Source organism: Monodon monoceros, unplaced genomic scaffold, assembly GCF_005190385.1.
Source record: "Monodon monoceros isolate NGI ecotype Baffin Bay Population unplaced genomic scaffold, NGI_Narwhal_1 Super_Scaffold_22, whole genome shotgun sequence".
NCBI classification, from domain to species: Eukaryota; Metazoa; Chordata; class Mammalia; order Artiodactyla; family Monodontidae; genus Monodon; species Monodon monoceros.
In genome coordinates, this window is record NW_021703779.1 from 58,609,227 (window position 1) to 58,629,443 (window position 20,217).

Genomic DNA, 20,217 nt, shown 5'->3' on the forward strand with positions numbered 1-20,217 from the left:
TAATGTGTTCAGGTTGGATGTTATATCATGGTACCAACTGCAACCCCCAAAGCTGGGGATAGGGGATTTGATTCTAGGAAGGCCAGGGAGTTGTCAGAGAGGTTAAAATAGAGGAGATGGTATTGGGTGGGTAGAAGTGGGAAGGTACTCAGTCAGTTATGACTCGGGTCTAATACCTGAGAGTGGTGTGCCCTCAGGTATGGATAACTGCAGGCCACTGGGGATCAAGTGGAGCTGCCACAGGTTGGGAGGATGAAGGTGGAGATGCAATGAAGAGAATTCCTGGCCGAGATGAGCTCCTACAGCACGGACAAGCCAGCAAATTTCCAGAATGTAGCTGTTGCTCAGGTTGATGCCCAACAGAAAAGGGGATCCAAGAAGGCACCCCAAGCCAGGTGAGTCATGTGGTTGTCTGAGAGATTTAGGCTCTCCAGTGAGCTGAGTTTGGTCACCTGGTAAGCAGTCATGTCACTGATGAGGCAATTGGCTGAGAGGTCCAGAACCTGAGGGTGACACAAGAGCTGGAGTGCTCTGTCGTTAGCCAGGCAGTTATGGTCCAGGAGACTGGATGCCAGGGTGAGGGAGCTGAGCCAACAAAGCTGGTCGAGGGCCTCTGAGGCCAGAACCTGCAGCTGGCTACACCTAAAGTCCAGGCTTTGGTCGGGTCTCAGTTGCACCGTCCCCTCTAGGGCTTTTACAAGGTTGTGAGAGAGGTCGAGTTGTTCCACACTCACTGATAACCCTGCCAGAAAAGTTTGGAAGCCAAGGCCCTGGCAGGAAACACTCAGCCTGGCTGTCAGGGTGGAGGAGAGAAAAGAATATCCTGTGAGCTAGACAGAGTGGGGTGGAGTTGGGGAGGAAGAGCCAGACCCCATTTACACACACACATACACACACACACACACAAACACACACAAGGTCCTGAGTACCTCCCTTGGCACTGTCATATACATTACCTCACTCCAAGAAACAGGAGTAGTTTTTCCTGCTTTATAGATGATGAAAGAAGTGCAGAGAAGCAAAGTGACCTGCCCAGTGTACAGGATTTTAACCCAAGTCTGGCTGACTCAAAGCCTATGCCCTTTCCACTATTTATCTTGCCTCCTTGAGCGAATCTTTTTCTAGTTCAAAAAGCCCCTGTTCTCTATGGCAACAGGAAATTCATTTCTATACATGAATGAACCAGGCAATCCTACAGTACAGTACAATCAATACAATCCTTGAATGTTAGAGCTGGAAGAGACCTTAGAGATCATTTCTCTCTGACAATACTCTCATTTTATAGCTGGAACAACAAAAGGCTCAGAGAGGGGAAGAGGCTTGTCCAAGGGGACAGCAAACCTGAGTCTGAGTCTGCCCGCTCACCCTGTTTTCCAGGAGCTCACCAAGTGGGGGTGAAGAAAGGAGGGAGAGGCAACAATGAATCCATGTATAGATTCCTTAGGTAGACACCGCCTACCCCTGGTTACTCTTTTTTTTTTTGGAGATGGGGCATCCACCCAGGACAGGAGAAACCTATTTCTAGCCTTTTCTCTTGGAAAAAAGGTCAACCAGGGGGGTTCTCCTCCCACCCCCCAACCCCACCCCACTCCCCACCCCAAAATAACTTACTGGGTACAAATGCATTTTGAGGTTAAAAACACATGGGTCGGGCTTCCCTGGTGGCACAGTGGTTGAGAGTCCGCCTGCCGATGCAGGGGACACGGGTTCGTGCCCCAGTCTGGGAAGATCCCACATGCCGCGGAGCGGCTGGGCCCGTGAGCCATGGCCGCTGAGCCTGCGCGTCCGGAGCCTGTGCTCCGCAACGGGAGAGGCCACAGCAGTGAGAAGCCCGCATACCGCAAAAAAACCCCAAAAAACACATGGGTCTAATTCCTGACTTACCACTAACTAATCTAATAATCTTGGGCAAATTCTACCATTTCCCTGAGCCTCAGTTTCATCCATAAAGTAATGACACTAGTACCTCCCTCATTGGGTTGTTGTGGAGATGCAATACAATGACATCTACAAAGCACTTAACACAAAATACCCGTATATAAGTATTCATTTGTCCCTTTCTTACCCACCACAAACTCCTATGTTTTCACCCCAGATTTGCCAGGAAGGCAAAAGCCCCCAGCATGGAGAAGATAGCAGCCTTGGGGCAGAGGGGCAGAATTTCTACCACTGCCCATGAGGTGCACAGACAGCAAGGCCAAAAGCAGGCTGAGTTCTGAATGGCCCTTGCTGTTGGACTCCTTTAGTTTTCTTCCAAACTGTGGGCCTGGGCTGGACCTTGGGTAGTTCTAAATAGTCCCATGCCGAGTAGGAAGTACTGATAAAAGGTGGGAGAGGCAAGAACCAACAATTCTCCCTGGGGAAAGATAATGCAGAGAAGGGGGTGAAGGTCTTCGAAAGTGAAAAGGAAATAGAGGAGAATTGCTGGGCTTTCCTACCATATTGGCGTGCCAGGAAATGAACAAACTGGGATACCTTCTCTGACTGGCTTATAAGTTTCCCTCAGTCCTTGGGGACCATTATAGGGAAACCCCTGAAGTGGAAGGGAAATCCAGGCTCTGAGTAAATTCACCAGCCTCTCAGCGGTTGTGTCATGGGACTCCGGCTTACGGATGAGAGGGAAGTCAGAGGATGGGGTCCACGCTGAATCTGGGATAGGCCCCTACCACTTGGCAGGTATTGGGCTAGGTGCCCCTCCCTCCAGTCATTCAGTTAATTGGTGCCAGGTGCTACGGGGAATAGACGAGCCTCAAGTCTCACCTGTATTAAAAAAAAAAAACAACCGTACCATAATTTCCTTCTCTGGGCCTAGCACTCCTTCCTTTTTCAGGCAAGCTTTTAGAAAAACTTGGTTGCTGATTTCTTCCTCTGAAAAAAATCCATGGTCTTCATCCATTGTTCTCTATCCCCACTACTTCTCCTAAGAAGCACTTCTCCTACTTCTCCCCACTACTACTACTAAGCCCAGCTAATCTCTCACCTGCCTCCAGTCTCTGCCCTCCTTCAAGGCAGCTGACTCTCCAAGCCAGCAAGTGTAACCATCATTTCCTTGCTTTAAATTCTTTGATGGCTCCTTTGATCTTTGATCTGCATGCCAGATCGGGTCCCAATCTTCTTCTCCATGAGGCCCTTTGTGATCTGGCCCCTGTCTTTATTTCTTGTCACTTCCCCACAGGAAACATGCATTTCAGCCATATTAACTACTTACAAGTTAGTCAGGGATATACACATACTGTTTCACGCCTTTCTTTATTTGCACATACCATTCTTTCTTCCTGGGATTCTCCTTCCAGCTTGACTGTCTGGCAGATTTTGACCTGACCTATGAGCTACAGCTGAAACGTGGTCTCTTATGCAAAGCCTTCCTGGATCTCTCACCTTTTCTTGGCTTCAGCCTTCTAGTCACCTAAGCGGCACCCTCCTCATACTCCCTAGTCAGTTCTTGTCATGTCAGGTCTTATTTATCTCCACCCCTGCCCCTGATTTTTCTTCAATTGAGCCTTCTTCCATACCAGGCACTCTGCTAATGTTGTATACATACATTATTCCATTGAATCTTCCTATCACCCAGTGAGTTTGGAACCATTATTATCCTCATTTTGCAGCTGAAAACACTAAAGCTTGAAGAATCTGGGTCAGTTACCCAACATCACCCAGGATACAGGGTTAATAAGCAGCACAGTAGAGATTGAAACCCAGGCTGACTCAAAAGGCTTAACCCTGGCACTAAAGTACCCAGCCTTTACCCCTTTAAGGAGTGTAGTAACACCCCTTAAGGGAGAGGCTTGCTGGGCTGGGCAGAAGTGGAGATGAAATCTCTTTAGGTCCATGTTCCCTGGTGTCCTAGAGGCTGCAGACAGTGACCTTGGGGCAGCCCAGTGGCTGCTATCTATGGTTTCTTCCATTTGAGACAGAAAGCAGAGGGGGATAGGAAAGAAACTAGTACCTTTCTAAGGAGAAAAAGATGCAAAGCTTCAGGTACTAACACTGCCTACTTCAACAGCTCACACAAAATCCCCTGGCCAAGCCTTGGCAGGGAAGGTCAAACAGTCCTGGGCAAGACTGACAGGCGGCAGGGAGAAAGCTGGAGGTGGGGGGCGGGGGCGGGTGTGTGTGTGTGTGTGTGTGTGTGTGTGTGTGTGTGTGTGTGTGTGTGTGCAAGCAAATGAAGCCAGAGTTCAGGCTCCAACTGCCACCTGGTGGTCAGCCTTAGAAAGGCAAGTGGATGGGGGCTGGCTGGAGCCCTGTCTTGGCACAAGCTACAGGGCAGAGAGACTGCTCAAGTGAGCTGGCCCTGGCTCACAGCATTCTTTCACTCACTCATTCATCCATCCATCTGTCCACTCATTCCTTCATTCATTCAACAAAGGTGTATTGTACCAGACACAGTGTAGGCACTGGAAATACAGCAGTGAACAAAACAAAAATGCCTGTTCTCCTTGAGCTCGTAGTCTAGTGGTGGGAGACAGACAGAGAATAAATACGTAGATGACATTGTGTATTAGACGGTGATGAATGCTGGGGAGGTAAAAACACATGGGAAAGGGGAGAGGCAAAGGCTTTGCCATTTTAAGTAAAGCCTCGCTGAGAAGATGAAATTTCAGAAGAGACTTGAAGGAGGTAAGGGAGGTAGCAATGGAGATGTCTGTGGAAAGAAGGTTGTGGGATAAGGAAATAGCCCAGGAAAGATTCTAAGGTGGGAACATATGTGATGTGATTAAGGAGCAGTCAGGAGGCCAGTGTGGCTGGAACAGAGTGAATAAGAGGAGGAGTAATAGGAGATACGCACAGAGAGGTAGGCTGGGGTTAGATCAGGCAGGGCTCTGTAGGCCTTCTTATATACTGAGTGAGATGGGAAGTCATGGAAGGGTAACTTGCCCAGGCTCACCCAAGCTAAAAACTGGCACTAGGCATTCTGTCTCAAAAGCCTGTGCTCTGCACTGACAGGGATATACATATAGACCAGTGGAAAAGAGAACCTAGAAATAGACTCATACAAATCTGCCCAGCTGAGTTTTGACAAAGGTACAAAGCAATTCAATGGAGGAAGGATAGTCTTTCCAACAAATGGTAGTAGGGCAATTGGACAACCATAGGCAAAAAATAAACCCCAACCTTATACAAAAAGGAGCTCAGAACAGATTACAGACTTAAACGTAAAACATAAAATTATAAAACTCTTAGAAAAAAATGGGAGAACATCTTTTGGACCTAGGGCTAGGCAAAGAGTTTTTAGGCTTGACTTGAAAAGCACAGTCCATAAAAGTAAAAATTGATAAATTGGACCTCATCAAAATTAAACATTTTGCTCTGTGAAAGACATGTTTGACTCACACAAAAAGACATGGATGTTCATAGCAGCCTAAAACTGGAAACAATCCAGATGTCCTTCATCAGGTGAATGGTTAAACAAACTGGTGCATCCATACCATCAGATACTTACTATTCAGCTATATAAAGAGTGAACTCTTGATATATGCAACAACTCGGATGAATCCCCAGGGAATTATGCTGAGTGAAAAAAACCAATTCCAAAAGGTTATATACTATATGATTCCATTTTTATAAAATTCTTGAAATAACAAAACTGTAGACATGGAGAACAGATTTATGGTTGCCAGGGATTAGGGATGAAGGGAGGGAAGTAGGTGAGTGTGGTTATAAAGGGACAACACAAGGAATTCCTTGTGGTGATTGAACAGTGCTGTGTCTTGCCTGAGGCTGTAGATACATGAATCTCCACATGCGATAAAATTGCATTAGAACTACACACACACACAAATGAGTTCATGTAAGACTGGTGAAATCTGAATAAGCTCTGTGGATTGTATCAGTGTCCGTTGACTGGTTTTGATATTATACTGGTAGTTAGGATGCCAACATTGGCAGAGGTGGGGTAAAGGATGCACAAGACCTCCCTGCAGCTTCCTGTGAATTACTTCAAAATAGAAATTTCAAAACAAACAAAAAACCTTAGAAGAAACCATTAGAGATTCTAAACAATAAACTTATAGAGTATTCAATCATAAAATTTTGAAGACCTCCACTATGTCAGTTTAAAAAAACAAAAACACCTTAACAGATTTACTAGCATTCATACCTAAAAAAAATCAGTTCCTCAAGAGAAGATCAGAACTACTTATGATCTGACATTAATAATGGGATATTCAAGGTGACAATTAGTCCAATACTATTATTTTACAGATGGGGAAAATGAGGCTCAGAGACAGGAGGCTACTTGCCCAAGGTCATACAGCAAAGAAGAATGGTGGAAATAAAATCCTCTTGGTTCCCGGTTTCAGTGAGGATGATAAGAGGCTCAGCAGAGGAAACAAGGTCAAGTGCCTCCCCCTCTGTGAGCCTTTCTCCCTTAAACTCTGTAAAATGTCTGGTTTGAGTATGTAAAGTGCCTAGCCCAGTGCCTGGCACCTAATTGGTACTTATAAACTGTAATTTCCCTACCGCCTTTTTTGAGAGAGCGGCCCCCATGCCTTCATTCAAAGCCAGAGGGAAAGAGACAAAGACTGCAGCCACAGCAGGGAGTCACCCTCACCTTCCTTCCAGCGCCCCCTGATTTCTAGACCTCTAGTAGGGATTGCTCCTGGTTATGTCCTGGGGGTAAGGTTGAGGGTCACCATGGAGATGCCTGGGGGGATGGGGACGACATTTCTGTTTCTATGGTGACAGCCTGAGAAGCAGGATGTGATTTGGAAGAAAGGTTGGGGAGCATGGAGTTCTTTCCATGGAGATGGGGAGGGGGCTCTCTGAGTCTCACCTAGGGGTGGAGGTAGGGGAATTAGAGAAGTGAAGCCACTCATCTCCATGGCAACAGATGGGGAAGGGGTGGAGTCACCTAGGGAACAGCGGGAGGTGAAGCTTTCTATCTGTGATGCTAGAAGGCTGCTAGGGGTATCGCTTAGAGCTATTTAAATGTTATAAGTGGTCCTCCATGTACCACCTAAATTCATCTCTCATATCACCAGTATGCCTCCACATTTTGGAAAGACTGACCAGTATACCTACTGTAGTCTCTCTCAGAGCTACTGTGGGGCGCAGCTAAGACATTATCTAAGTTCTTTGGAAATAAGTGCTATACAAATGGGCATGCAGTAGTAGCTCCTGCTTGCCTTGCGATCCACAAGGGCAGGGGTTTTGTCTGTCTCATTCACTCCAGCGCCTAGAACGGTGTCTTGCACATAGCAGGCATTCAATAAATACATGTTGAATGAATTAATTACCTACCTCTTGTTGCTTCCAGCTGTTAAGTTCCAATAATAGTGAAATGCTTCAAGTTCCCTACACATCCTATCACCATTCAAGACTCAGTTTTGGCATCATCTCCTTTGAGATGTATCACTCTCAATGTATCACTATAAAATCATATACCACTTTACATTGACTTGCTGTCTGTCTCCCTCACCTGGCAGTTAGAGCTTCGGGAGCAAAGACTATGCATCTTTATATCCCAGCAGCTAGCACAGTGGCTGGCACATAATAGGTCCTTAATAAATATTGAATTAAACCAAATGCCTCCCTATTGCTTACAGCACATCAAGTCTACCCACTTCTGGCTGACTCCACATCCTCCATAATGTGGGCCATCCTACTGATTCAGCCTTGCTTCCTTTTACTTTTTAGCACAATCTGCTACATGTTCATTTCCCCTTTCGTTCTTCACTAGGTCTGTAACTTCCCCCCTCTTTTGTAATATAGTATAGTGGTTAAAAGCATGGGCTCTGGAATAGGATCTGGATTCAAAGGAGTTGGGTTCAAATCCCGTGGTAAGGGAACACTAAAGGGCCAGTTACTTTAACCTCTCTGAGCCACAATTTCCTCATCTGTAAAATAAGGATATAACAACACCTATTTCTTACGGCAGTTGTAGAGAGTCATTGAGAAAATGCATATAAAATACTTAGCACATGGGCTTCCCTGGTGGCGCAGTGGCTGGGAGTCCGCCTGCCGATGCAGGGGACGCGGGTTCGTGCCCCGATCCAGGAGGATCCCACATGCCGCGGAGCGGCTGGGCCCGTGGGCCATGGCCACTGAGCCTGCGCGTCCGGAGACTGTGCTCCGCGGCAGGGGGGGCCGTGGCAGTGGGTAGGCCCGCGTACCGCAAAAAAAAAAAAATACTTAGCACAGTCATCTAGCAGGAAATGAGCACTCAGAGAAGGTAAGGTATTATTGTTTTGTAATTCATTTAACATTGAGTCCCTACCTAATGACCCCACAGCGTAAGGTGCTGTGCTGAGGTAAACAAAGTCGAACAAGACACTCTCCCTGACCTCAAGGAGCTCTCAGGCTACTGAGAGACAGCTGTGGATAAAGAAAACCATAGTCCAGTACTGTCATAAGGAGATGAATAAAGTGCTGTAAGAGCTAAGAGGAGGGCACCTCACCTGCAGGTAAACGATCAGGAAATGCTTCCTGGAGGAAGTGATCCTTCAGCTAAGTTGTCAGTACTAAATATAAATTTGCCAGGCAGACAAGGGAGAGAAAGACATTGCAGGCAGAAGGCACGACCCATGTAAATGCATGAAGGCCTAAGAGGACATGATAGTTTGGAGAACTAGGAGAGTCCGCTAAAGGTGGAGCTTAGGATCCATGGGTGAACAGAATGAAAAGGATGTCAGCAGCAGGTCAGAAAGGATCAGAAAGTCAGGTATGGAGTTTGACCTTTAACAGAATGCCCCCCTCAGGGCTAAAGTTATTCCCTCCATTCTTACCAAATTCCTATTTGATTATTTGTTCACTGGTCTTTCCCATTGAACTGTGGGCCCCTTAAGGGCTCAAACCCAGTGTCTTGTTCTTTGAATTTCCAGTGCCTAGAATTTAGGTAGCACATAACTAATGTGGAAAGGAAGGGACTTCTGCAAGGTCACACAGCTACTCAGTAGCAGAGGTAGGACTCAAATATCAGTCTCCAGAGTGTTTTTAACTGTTTTACCACACTCCTCAGAGTTGGATATAAAAGTAGGAATTTAAATCTTTCATTTAATTCAGTCTTCACTGTACTGGAGTTTTTCCTTTCATGGCTTAATGAACTTCTTGCTACTAGTCAGGCAAATTCAAATCTCAGAAATACTTAGTGAAGATAGTTTGAACACTAGGGATTAAGTCATTACTCCATATATAATTTTTGGCAAGTTACAGCCTGCTCTTGGCTTTACACTGTGCACAATTTGATCTCATCTAGTGTTATTGCTGGCATTACAGGTACAAATAACAGTAGAACATTACTCACTCAAGACAAAACAGCAGTAGACCAAAGAAGGTCTAAATTGCCAAGCGCCGCAATTCGGACAGGCAGGAAAAGGTCTACTATACCATTTCTCTCATGACTCACAAAATTTATCTAAGAGAACAAATCTGTGTTGATCCAAACATGACAAATGAACATCCATCATTTCGATCGGGGAGTCACAACAGGAAATACTTGAAAGGTCATCTCATTTCTATAGCTATGCACAGATTACTTAAAATGCTTTCTACTCTTTTCCTGGACTTTAGTTTCTCCCCATTCCGACTCACTCTATATACTGTTGACCAGTTAGTCATCCTAGCTCTGCGACTTTGGGCAAGTTACCTAACTTCTCAGGGTCTCAGTTTCTTCATCTGCTAAATGAGGGGGCTGTGCTAGATTAGTGCTTTTTATACTGTGTTACTTAGAGCCCTCAAGTCCCTCAGAAGTGCTTTGGTGCCTTGGGTGCCACTGCACAAGTTGGGGAAAAGATGGGCTGAGTTGGCAGGCTTCTGTGTATCTACTTCAAACACAGCAGCCCTTTTAAAAACTATGGGCCTGTCTAAAATTTGGTTTGGAAAAAGAGTTCTGCTATTACAAAAAGTTTAAGTGACATTATACTTACAGGATTTCTAAGGGCCCTTCTGGTTCCCCTAAACTAGGATTTTTAAAAAAAATCTCTCATACACAACTGGGATTTAATGTGATAAAGTGTTTACACACAGAAACACAATAAATGACTCATTTTTATTATTACTTTTTTCTAACCACTTTTTAATCTTGGTATTATCTCAATAAGATGCAATTCAATATTTAAAATGATGATATGCACTCTGAAAGTAACTGGCGATTCTCATGAGGACTGTCATTTTGAAAGCCATAGAAAAATGGCTTACAAAGTTCAAGACCAGATTCAAATTCTGCGTATTTTTTTTTCTCTTAGGCAACAGTAAAGCTATGTCTTAATCCAAGCAAATGTGCAGGAACAAATTATCTTTAGTCTCACAATTACTGTTTCTAAGTCTCCTTCACAAGTACTATCTTTCTTCTTTGTATTCTTGGCCAAGGCTGACCTTGAAAGTTCAGTTTACAAGACTCATTAGAGGTACCAGACAAATCAAATTGGTGATTCACCAGAGCTTCCTTTCCTCCTCAGCTTCTAAAGCAGGTTGCAAGGGAAGGCGTATTAGAATCACCTGGGAAGCTTTTTCAACCCACACTTATGCCCCACTCTCCTCTCCTTCTTGCCAAGCACTGGTTTAGCTTGGGGCTTCATTCTGTCCCACATGAAAGGCCTCTCCATCTTTTTAAATCCTACTCAATTTAAGATAGATGGAGTAAAAACAATTGAACTTAGAAGACACTGGCTTTGTCACAAATCGTTGAGAAAGTCACTTATCTGATCTCAGGTTTTTTTCCTCTGATTTTTGAGATCCTCTTCCAACTTTGAAATTCTGTGACTGCATGTCATGTCTAAGAAGCTTTCTGACTACTAACATAAAATGACTTGTCATTTCTTGGGTTTCCAGAAACCTATGCAGTACAACATATCCCCTAGTTATATACTGTCCTATATTGCCCTCTAGTTGTTTTTACATGAAAAATTTTTTCTTCTCAATGATGGTGTAAACTACATTTAGTTTAAAAGCTTATTTTCCAGGGCAGGCAACATGCATTTTACTTAAATTAAATCTCCTAGGACAACTCGGGGTGTGTCCTATGGTAATCAGTACATATTTATATTGATTTGTTCAAAGCAATGAGGTCCCTTCTTTCAAAGTCCTGGAATTCTATTTTTACATCAGCGCTGTACAGTAGCTGTTAGCCACAAACGAGAACCTAATATGTAATTCTAAGTTTTCTAGTAGGCACATTATAAAAGTGAAAAGACACAAGTGAAATTAATTTTAATAATATGTTTAACCCAATATATACAAAACATTAGCATTTCAACATGTAGTCAGTGTAAAAATTATTGAGATGTTTTACATTATTTTTTCGTAATAAGTTCTCAAAATCCGGTGTATATTTTACATTGAAAGCACATCTCAATTCAAAATAGCCACGGTCAAGTGCTCAATAGCCCCATGTGGCAAGTGGCTACCGTGTTGAACAGCGCAGTTCTGCGTAATTGAGCTGCTTTCCAAACCGATCACTTATTTTTCTATTCATATAATGACACTGGGCACTTAATAAGTACCAGGCACTGGGCTAGCCGGAGAGGTGCAAAAATTAATCAGACTCATAGCGGTAAGGGAGATAGATTTGTAAGTCACTAGCTGTAATACAATGTGGTAGGTGTTCTGATAGAGATGCACAAAAAATTTTCATTTGGCGGGGGAGAGAGGCTCAAGGAAGCTTTCACAGAGGAAGTGTGTGTGTGTGTGTGTGTGTGTGTGTATAGGAGGGGTAACGGTAACTTTTGAATGTGTGTGTGTGTGTAAAAGGGGTTGGTAACAGTAACTTTTAAATGTGTGTGTGTGTGTAAAAGGGGTTGGTAACAGTAACTTTTAAATGTGTGTGTAGGAGGGGTGAAGCGACGGGAAAGAGAGCAGGCGAGGATTGGCTGGGAGGAACCCAGAGCTCCAGCTGCTGGGTGTACGGAAGCCGGAGGGGGGCGCTACTTGCACGACCCTGGCCGCCCCAGCCCTTCAGGCCAGGGACAGCCTTGCGAGGTAAGGCGCACGCCTGGCCGACTCCGTGGGCGCGCCCGCGCCTACTCTCTCGCGCCCGCCCTAGCTCCGAATTCAGCCTCGTCACACCCGCGCTTCAGAGCCTACGGCACTGCCCAGACCCGGATCGGCGACGAGTAGCCACGCGAAAAGCAGCACCTAGGGTTTGCTTGTTTGCGCGTTGTGTGTCTGTAACAGATGCCTACTACCGGTAATAGGCAGCCTGGTAAAATGAGTCTATGGAAACAGTTGCTCGGTTTAGCTAACAGCCGCTTCTGGCAGTTGTCCGACGCTTAGTTAACAGTGGAGCCGCTGGATCAATGCTGCGCCCCTTCCGGTTTCGTTGCTGGCAGCCCAGCCCATCTGTCCCAGGGCCGGAAGTGAGGTCTTCGTGTTCGTTCTTTCCCCAAGATGGCAACAGCCGGAGACGAGTTACTGCCGCCGCGGCTCCCCGAGCTGTTCGAAACCAGCAAGCAGCTTCTGGACGAAGTGGAAGTCGCGACTGAACCCACCGGCTCCCGGATTATCCAGGATAAGGTGTTCAAGGGACTGGACCTCCTGAAGAAGGCTGCCGAAATGTTACTGGAGCTCGACTTGTTCAGGTATGGCGAGAGGGTAGTATGACTGAGAACGTAGGTAATAATAGTTACCAATGGCGGAACCATTGATCCTGGGTGCAGGAGACCTTTAAAACCCGGAGCCTTTCTTTCCTGCCTCCCACTGCGACCTTGTGTACATTGTTTACATTCTCCACCTCTCTTCCGAGATACTTAGTATCACACGATTGTGCTCCCTAGTGTTGGCTATTTGCATAGGCATTGGGTGTGAGCGCACAGCCACTGTCAGTGAAGAAAACTGGCAGCTGTTCCCGGTGCCTCCTCCCTTTGTCCCACCCACACCCCCACCCACACCCCAGCCCTTCCCTCCCCCAGGAAGCCAGGGCCACAGTTTGAATGCCCAGCCAGACTTCACAGCCTCCTCTTTGCTCTTTCCAGCCGAAATGAAGATTTGGAAGAGATTGCTTCCACCGATCTGAAGTACCTGATGGTGCCAGCATTTCAAGGAGCATTCGCCATGAAACAAGTCAACCCCAGCAAGCGTCTAGATCATTTGCAGTGGGCTCGAGAACACTTTTTAAACTACTTAACTCAGTGCCGATACTATCATGTGGCAGAGTTTGAGCTGCCCAAAACCAAGGCCAACTCTGCTGAAAATAACACTGCTGATTCCTCCATGGCCTATCCTAGCCTCGTTGCTATGGCATCTCAGAGACAGGCTAAAATAGAGAGGTGGGTCATTTGAAGACTGCCCAATGGCAGTGCTGTTGGCGGGGAGGGGTGCATGTTTTTTTTTTTTTCTGGGGGGGTGGGAAAAAAATGGTGTGTGTCACTCTTTGGGTTCTTATTTAGCATAGGCCCTGGTGATAGCAAACTTCTGAGTTTTTCAAGAAGCCCCCGCCTTGGTTGAAATGACCATACCTAACTGTCAGACCCCTAGCACCTTACGGTTGCCAGCAACAGCAATGTAGTTTAGCAGAGTGTCTCCCAGTCTCTCCCACATCACAGCATAGCAATACTCACATGGTACAGTGAGGTAAGTATCTCTGAAGGGCACAAATATCTTGTAGCTATAGTCCATTTATGGTCAATTGATTGAGAAACTCTGTTCTAACAATACTGGATCAGGTGTATAACATCCTGAACTAATCTTAGTACTGGCATAGCTTCATTATGTGACCTTGAACACCTTGCTTACTCTCTTAGTTTAGTTTTTTAAAAACAGCGCTCACAGTGTTTAGGAGCTATGCTAGGCACCGGGGATTCAAACTGAGTATGGGCGTTTGTATGGATATATATGGGTGGTGTCTGCCTTGGAGGAGCATACAGTGTGGTGAGGAAAAGAGGCATAGAAACAGTATAAATTATAAAATGATGTGATAGGGAAATGCACAAGGTATCGGGAGAGCAGACAGGAGGGGCACCTAACCAAAGAGGGAGCAGGAGAGAGCAGAAGACTCCCTGGACGAGGTGACTCCTGTGATGAGTTGTTTAAGGATGCATAGGAGTATCATCTAGAGGAAGAGGAAAGGAGGGCTTTAGCCAGCAGAGATAATAGCATTAGTAAAGCTACAGGGACATTGAAGACCACAGTGCTGGGGTGGGGAACAACCGTAAGCAATTAGGTGATGCTAGAACACAAAGTGGGTGGTGAAGAAGGGGAAAGAATGATGCTGAAGAATGTTGTAGGGTTCAAACCAAGGAGAGCTTGGGGTGTGAGGAAGGTGAAAGAACGACGTTGTTCCTGAGAACTTGGGAAGGGGGTTTGAATCCCAGCTCCAAAATTTAATCATTCTGATTTTGGGTAGGTTGCTTAATCCCTCAGTGCCTTAATTTCCCCAGATGGCAAATTGGATAATCATAGGTCCTATAAAATAGAAGAGAAATGCATAAAAAGCTCTTACCACATTGTCTGATACAGTAAGCACTCAAAGTCAGCTATTGTCGTTATCTTTGTAGCTGAGTACAGGTCGTGGAAAGAGAGACCTGGGTTTAAGACCCAGCTTTACTTATAAGCCATTGGATTTTGGGTAACTTATGTAACCTGTCTGAGCCTCAGGTTTCCTCACATGTGAAGTCTAAGTAACAGTGGTACCTATCTCATAGGGTTAAGAGGCATTAATAAAATAAACCACATAAAACATCACAGTATCTGTTACATAGTAAATATTCTATAAATGTTACCTATTATTAGGCCATGCTAAAGAGCCTGAGATTTGTTTGGTGACTAGGGATCCACTGGAGGTTTTTTTTTTTTTTCCTTGAAGAGTAGCAATGTCATATTTGCATTTTAACTAGCGTACTCTAGCAGCAGTTAGGAAGCATTCTGAGGGAGAAATTAGATCCAGTTAGGTCACAGAGGTGATGAGACTTTACTACTGCAATGGCAGAAGGGATGGAGGGGAAATATTTATTTATAGGGTTGAATCTGCAGAAAACGATCAATTGGTTGTGACAGGTAGGGTAGAATGAAGCAGCAAGGAAGGTGTCCATGTTTCTGATGTAGGTGGGTGGCTGTGGAACTCATTGAGATGGGGGAATAGAAGAGGAAGAACAGACAGGGGAGAGTATGAATTGTATATTGAGACATGTTGCATTTAAGGTGCCTAGGAGACATCCAAGTCAAGGTATCTGTAGCATGAAGCTCAGTGGAGAGGCCTGGTCTAGAGAGCTGAAAATTGATTGAATCATTTAGCATATTTATTGAGGCTTTACTGTGTGCTAAGTAATGGAGACCCAGACAAAGTCCGTGCCCTCATGGAGCTCTTGTTTTGGTGGAGGAGACAGACAGTAAGCTAGTAAATAAAAATGTGATTTTAGGTGGTAAGGGCTTTAAAGAATAATAAAGTATGGTTAAGAGCTGGTGAGTGACAGAGAATGATTTTTGAGGAAATGGGATAGACTGATATGAAGTGGAATTCAGTATCATGTCCTTTGTGAGAAGGTAGGGGCAGCCCGTTGGCATATAACAGGTAGTTTAAACAGTGACTTTGGTATCCAAATAATCGTAATATATCCAAAAAAAGAAAAAGACTGTAAATGCAGTAGAGAGATACAAATGGTGTTGTGGACAAAGACCAGGGAGTGATCACATGTGGTTGGAGGGTTAAGGAAAAGGTTTCCGAATGTAGTAGCATTTGAGGTGAGACTAGAAGGATGCAAATTAAAAATGCAAATTACAGGTTAGCCTGAATGTAAAAGTAATAATACTCATTGTAGAAAGTTGGAAAACAGAACATTTTTTAAATTAAAAATAAGTCTTCATCCTAGCACTCAGATGAGCTTTGTTAACTATCTGATGTATTTCCTTCCAGATACATAGTTATTTTAGTTAATAAATTTGGAAGAATACCATAAATATAGTTTTTTATCCTTTTTTTTTAAACCTAACATCCTGTTTTGATTTCCCCATGTCTTTTGAAGCCATGGTATTTAATGGTTAAATAGTATTCCAGCTTACAGTCATATCATAATTATTTAAACTAATCTTTTATTGTCAAATGCTTAGCCTGTTTATGGGTTGATTTTTTATTTGCTATTCTAAGTAATGTTATGAGGAAACATCACTGCATCTGTCACTGTTCCTGTAGGACAGATTTCTAGAAGGACCAGTGCCTAAATCAAAAGGTTTGAATATTTTGACTCTTGATGGTAATTATATTGCTTTCCACAATAACAAAGTTTCAAAGTATGTCCCACTGCAACAGTACTGAATGGCAACACTTAGAAAATCCAGATGGGCAAGCAGGAAAGATACCTCATTGTTTTGATTTGCATTTCTTTGGTTAGAAAGCTTGATCTTTTTTTTTTTTTTTTTTTGTATGCGGGCCTCTCACTGTTGTGGCCTCTCCCGTTGCGGAGCACAGGCTCCCGACGCACAGGCTCAGCGGCCATGGCTCATGGGCCCAGCCGCTCCGCGGCATGTGGGATCTTCCCGGACCGGGGCACGAACCCGTGTCCCCTGCATCAGCAGGCGGACTCTCAACCACTGCGCCACCAGGGAAGCCCAGAAAGCTTGATCTTTGATTTTTTTGTTTTTTATGCATGACAGACGAGATACCAACACTATCTTTTCGCTAATGGCTCCCATATTTATATCACTAACCCAGACCTCTCCTGACTCTGAACACCATACGTGGATGTTTCACAGACATCTCAAACTTAACATGCCCTAAATTGAACTGCTGGCTTTTTAATCCCCCAGTGTGCCCCCACACTCATGTCTTTACCATCTCAATAAACAGACCACCACTCACCCAGGTTTTAAGCTAGAAACCTAGGAGTTAGCTTCAGTTCCTCCCTTCTGAATTGCCACATCCAGTCCATCAACAAGGCCTGCCAGTTCTAGCTACAAAATGTACCTTATGTCCTTCTGTTTCTCTCTTTCTCCACTATCATACCTTCATCTAGGCCACCAGCATCTCTCACCTGAAATATCCAAGCCATTAACTATAAAGACCTGGATGATATGGCATCGGCCTCTCTCCAGTCTTGTCATATATCATATACTCCCCTTGTTCACTAGACTGCTGCCATAATAGCCTTCTTTCAGTTCCGAACAGATCCAGTTCTTTCTTTCTACAGAGTCTTTGTACATGTTATTCTCACTGCATGGAATGCTCTTCATTTATCTGTCTTTCTGGGCTTTGTCTTTCTCCCCTACTAGAATGTATACTCCATGAGAGCAGTAGCCATTTCTCTCTTGTTCTCTGTGTGGTATGTCTAGCACAAGGCTTGGTATATAGAAGATGCTCAAAAAATATTTATTCTTGACAAGCAGGGGGGAACAACATGAGCAAAAGCCCAAGGCAGGGTAGTTGGAGCTATGTACAGGAAATGGAGAATAGTCTGATCTGGCAGAAGCTAAGAGTAGTATGGTTGGAGGACTGTAAGGAAGTGATGTGTATGGAACATTGAAAAGGAAGAGAGGGGCAGAAAGACAAGTTAACGTGTTATAATAGTACTTCAGCTGGGAAGAAGTGATAAAAATGAAGTTACAACTATCAGAGATATTACTTTTGCAAGAAGCGTTTATATGATTAGAAAACAAATTGTTCAAATCCTTATTTAATTTCTGTAAGTCCTCCATCCCCCACCTCATGACTTTACACAGTGAGGCCATCCGACATAAAACACCTAAATGGTATGTCCTCTCTCTCCCTCAAAACCTGTTTCTTCACGTATCTTCTCTACTCTAATTCCCATCTTTGAGGTGTAAGTGTAAGTCTTGATTAACTGTACCTACATTCTTTTTTTTTTTTTGCGATACGCGGGCCTCTCACTGTTGTGGCCTCTCCGGTTGCGGAGCACAGGCTCCGGACGCGCAGGCTCAGTGGCCATGGCTCACGGGCCCAGCCGCTCCGCGGCACGTGGGATCTTCCCGGACCGGGGCACGAACCCGCGTCCCCTGCATCAGCAGGCGGACTCTCAACCACTGCGCCACCTGGGAAGCCCTGTACCTACATTCTTTTGACAGAAATGGAGAAGTAGAAGCTGGGTAAGTAATGAGTCTAGTTTTAGATTTACTGAATTTAGGTCCTAAAGTGACAACTGGACAGCCATGTCCATAGACAGATGGAAATGTGTAACTAAAACTTATCAGACTGTTTTGCTGCTAGTGCTAAAAATTCAGGAGTGTCGCTGGGTGTGGATAGTTTGCCAAGAAAAAACACGTAGAGAGAAAAAAAAGCCAAGGATAAAACCTTGGGGCAAATTAAGGGAGAAGGAAGAGGAAAGAAAGAACAGCGGTAAGAGACTCAACAAGGTACAGGTAAAAGTACTTATAGAAAGAAGCCTGGGGAAGAGAGAGGACAAATGTCATGTCCTCTTTGAAGCTTCTCTCTACCTGTCTCCCCTCCCAGGTACTGTAGCACTTAGTTTATGTTACTTATCAGGCCATAACGATCTGTTATTTTCTAGACTTGGAACTTCTAAAGGTCAGAGACCTTGACTAATTATATCCTTAGTATCCTAATTATATCATTATATCCTTGGTACCCAACCAGTAATTGGATCATAGTAGGTACTTGAGGTATCTTTGGGAAGGACAGATAGAGTGGTCATCAGAAAGATGGAAACAATATGGTATAGCAGAAAAAGCCTGGGCTTTGGAGTCAGACCTGGGGTGACCGGTCCAATTTCTGCCACCTAGTAGATGGGGCATCATCTAGCCCCCCTTAACCTCAATTTTTCCCATCAGATAACAATATATTGCTGCTTACAAAGCACTTTCATGAATATTGTTCATTTGGTCCTCTTAACAGCCCCATGAAGCAGATATTATCCCATTTTAGAAATAAGGAAATGGGCTCTGAGTACTGACTTGTCCAAAGTTACATGGCTGGTAAGTGGCCAGGCTTTAAACTCAGGTCTTCAAATTCCCAGTTCTAGTGCTGTTTAGAAAAGAGAGAAGAGTGGTCATTTGAAAAGGCAGAACATGGATTGAGGGAAGGTGTTTCTAAGATAGGGAAAAGGCACCAGTAGGGTGAAAAATTGTAACGGCTAATGACAGGGAGGATGATTGATTGAGTGAGGCTTGGAAGAGTGTGGGTGGGGACAGGATTGATAGCCAAAGTGGAATGGTAAAGACAACATTAGCTCCTTAAAGGCAAGAGGAGAGGAGGAAAGGTGAAGCTATAGAGATTTTAAGGTAAAAAGGGAAATTGAATTTCTACATTGGCTGGCCATCTGGTGAGCATGATGTTGGCATGGAATCCACAAAAGCTGAGCAAAAAGATAGCTGAACAAGAGTGACCGTTCCGCTGAAGTTTGATCATATGAATTTGTAGTTGACTCATCTGACACAAATTTGTAGTTCGTTACTTCTCTTCAGCAGCTTGGGAACAGAAAAGGGGAATGAATGATGAAAGTGGCCCAGAGTCAGAAGGGTGACAAGCACTGGGGGATTCTAGGGTGATAGGGGGTGTTTGCATGCAATGGCTCACCATAGGAAATCTAGAACAGTGACAAAGGTCTAGGACAGTGGTTTACAATCTGTTCCTTCGAGCCCTAAGATTTTACCACAGTGCCTGGGTAGGGAGCATGTTGGGAGCCCTCCCCTGATTTAACCAAGGCAGATTTTATCTTTTATTACTTTCTGGAGTTCCAAATAAGCTCTCATAAGAAGAAAGGGCTCTTCTGCTAAGACAGAAAGGTCTAAAAAACACTGGCCTCAAAGAATAGGAGTTCAGGAACTTAGAAGTCCCAAAGATGACTAGGAGCAAAGTCATAGAAGCAAAGGAAGTAGAGAAGAAGGAAAGACCAGAGAGTGTGACTAGACCCCATGCATGCAGAGGATGGGAAAGGAAGCACAGGAACCGAGTGGCACCAGAGTTAAATGTTCTCAAGTGATATCTGTAATAGCATTCATGAACTAGGAATTGACCTGTGTAGTGTTTTACTCAGAAGGCCACCTATGATGGTGCTGTGACAGTTATTTGTAACATTACATAAAGTGCCCACTTGTTGATTAAAAGGAGCAGAAGAGCCTAAAAGTTTTTATAATAAAGAATGTTTCCAGAGCGGAGGTTCTTGACTTTTTGTGGGTCATGGACCTCCTTAACCTCTCCCCAGTAAAAAAAAAAGAAGAAGAAACATACACGTAGAATTCTATACAAAATTTAGGGGAGTTCAAGAACACCCCTCCCTCCAAACTCTGTCGGTGGACCTCAGGTTAAGAACTTCAGATTTGGGTGAACACCCACAGAGGAGCATCTGATTCTGGAGGTCTAGAGTGGGGTTCCAGACA

General features: G+C 44.4%; 2 protein-coding genes across 2 annotated transcripts in view; both read left to right on the top strand.

Moving 5' to 3' along the window:
• The first annotated feature begins 380 nt into the window (after positions 1 to 380).
• Positions 381 to 20,217, top strand: part of IGBP1 (immunoglobulin binding protein 1) — a 47,958-nt gene continuing 28,121 nt past the window's right edge. The window contains exons 1-3 of the mRNA XM_029240276.1: positions 381 to 395; positions 12,325 to 12,515; positions 12,909 to 13,202. Of these exons, the coding sequence (XP_029096109.1) occupies positions 12,325 to 12,515; positions 12,909 to 13,202 (485 nt within the window). The 5' untranslated portion in view covers positions 381 to 395. The remainder of the gene's footprint in view (positions 396 to 12,324; positions 12,516 to 12,908; positions 13,203 to 20,217) is intronic.
• Positions 12,325 to 20,217, top strand: part of LOC114905815 (immunoglobulin-binding protein 1-like) — a 64,926-nt gene continuing 57,033 nt past the window's right edge. Inside the window, exons 1-2 of the mRNA XM_029240190.1 lie at positions 12,325 to 12,515; positions 12,909 to 13,202. Of these exons, the coding sequence (XP_029096023.1) occupies positions 12,325 to 12,515; positions 12,909 to 13,202 (485 nt within the window). The remainder of the gene's footprint in view (positions 12,516 to 12,908; positions 13,203 to 20,217) is intronic.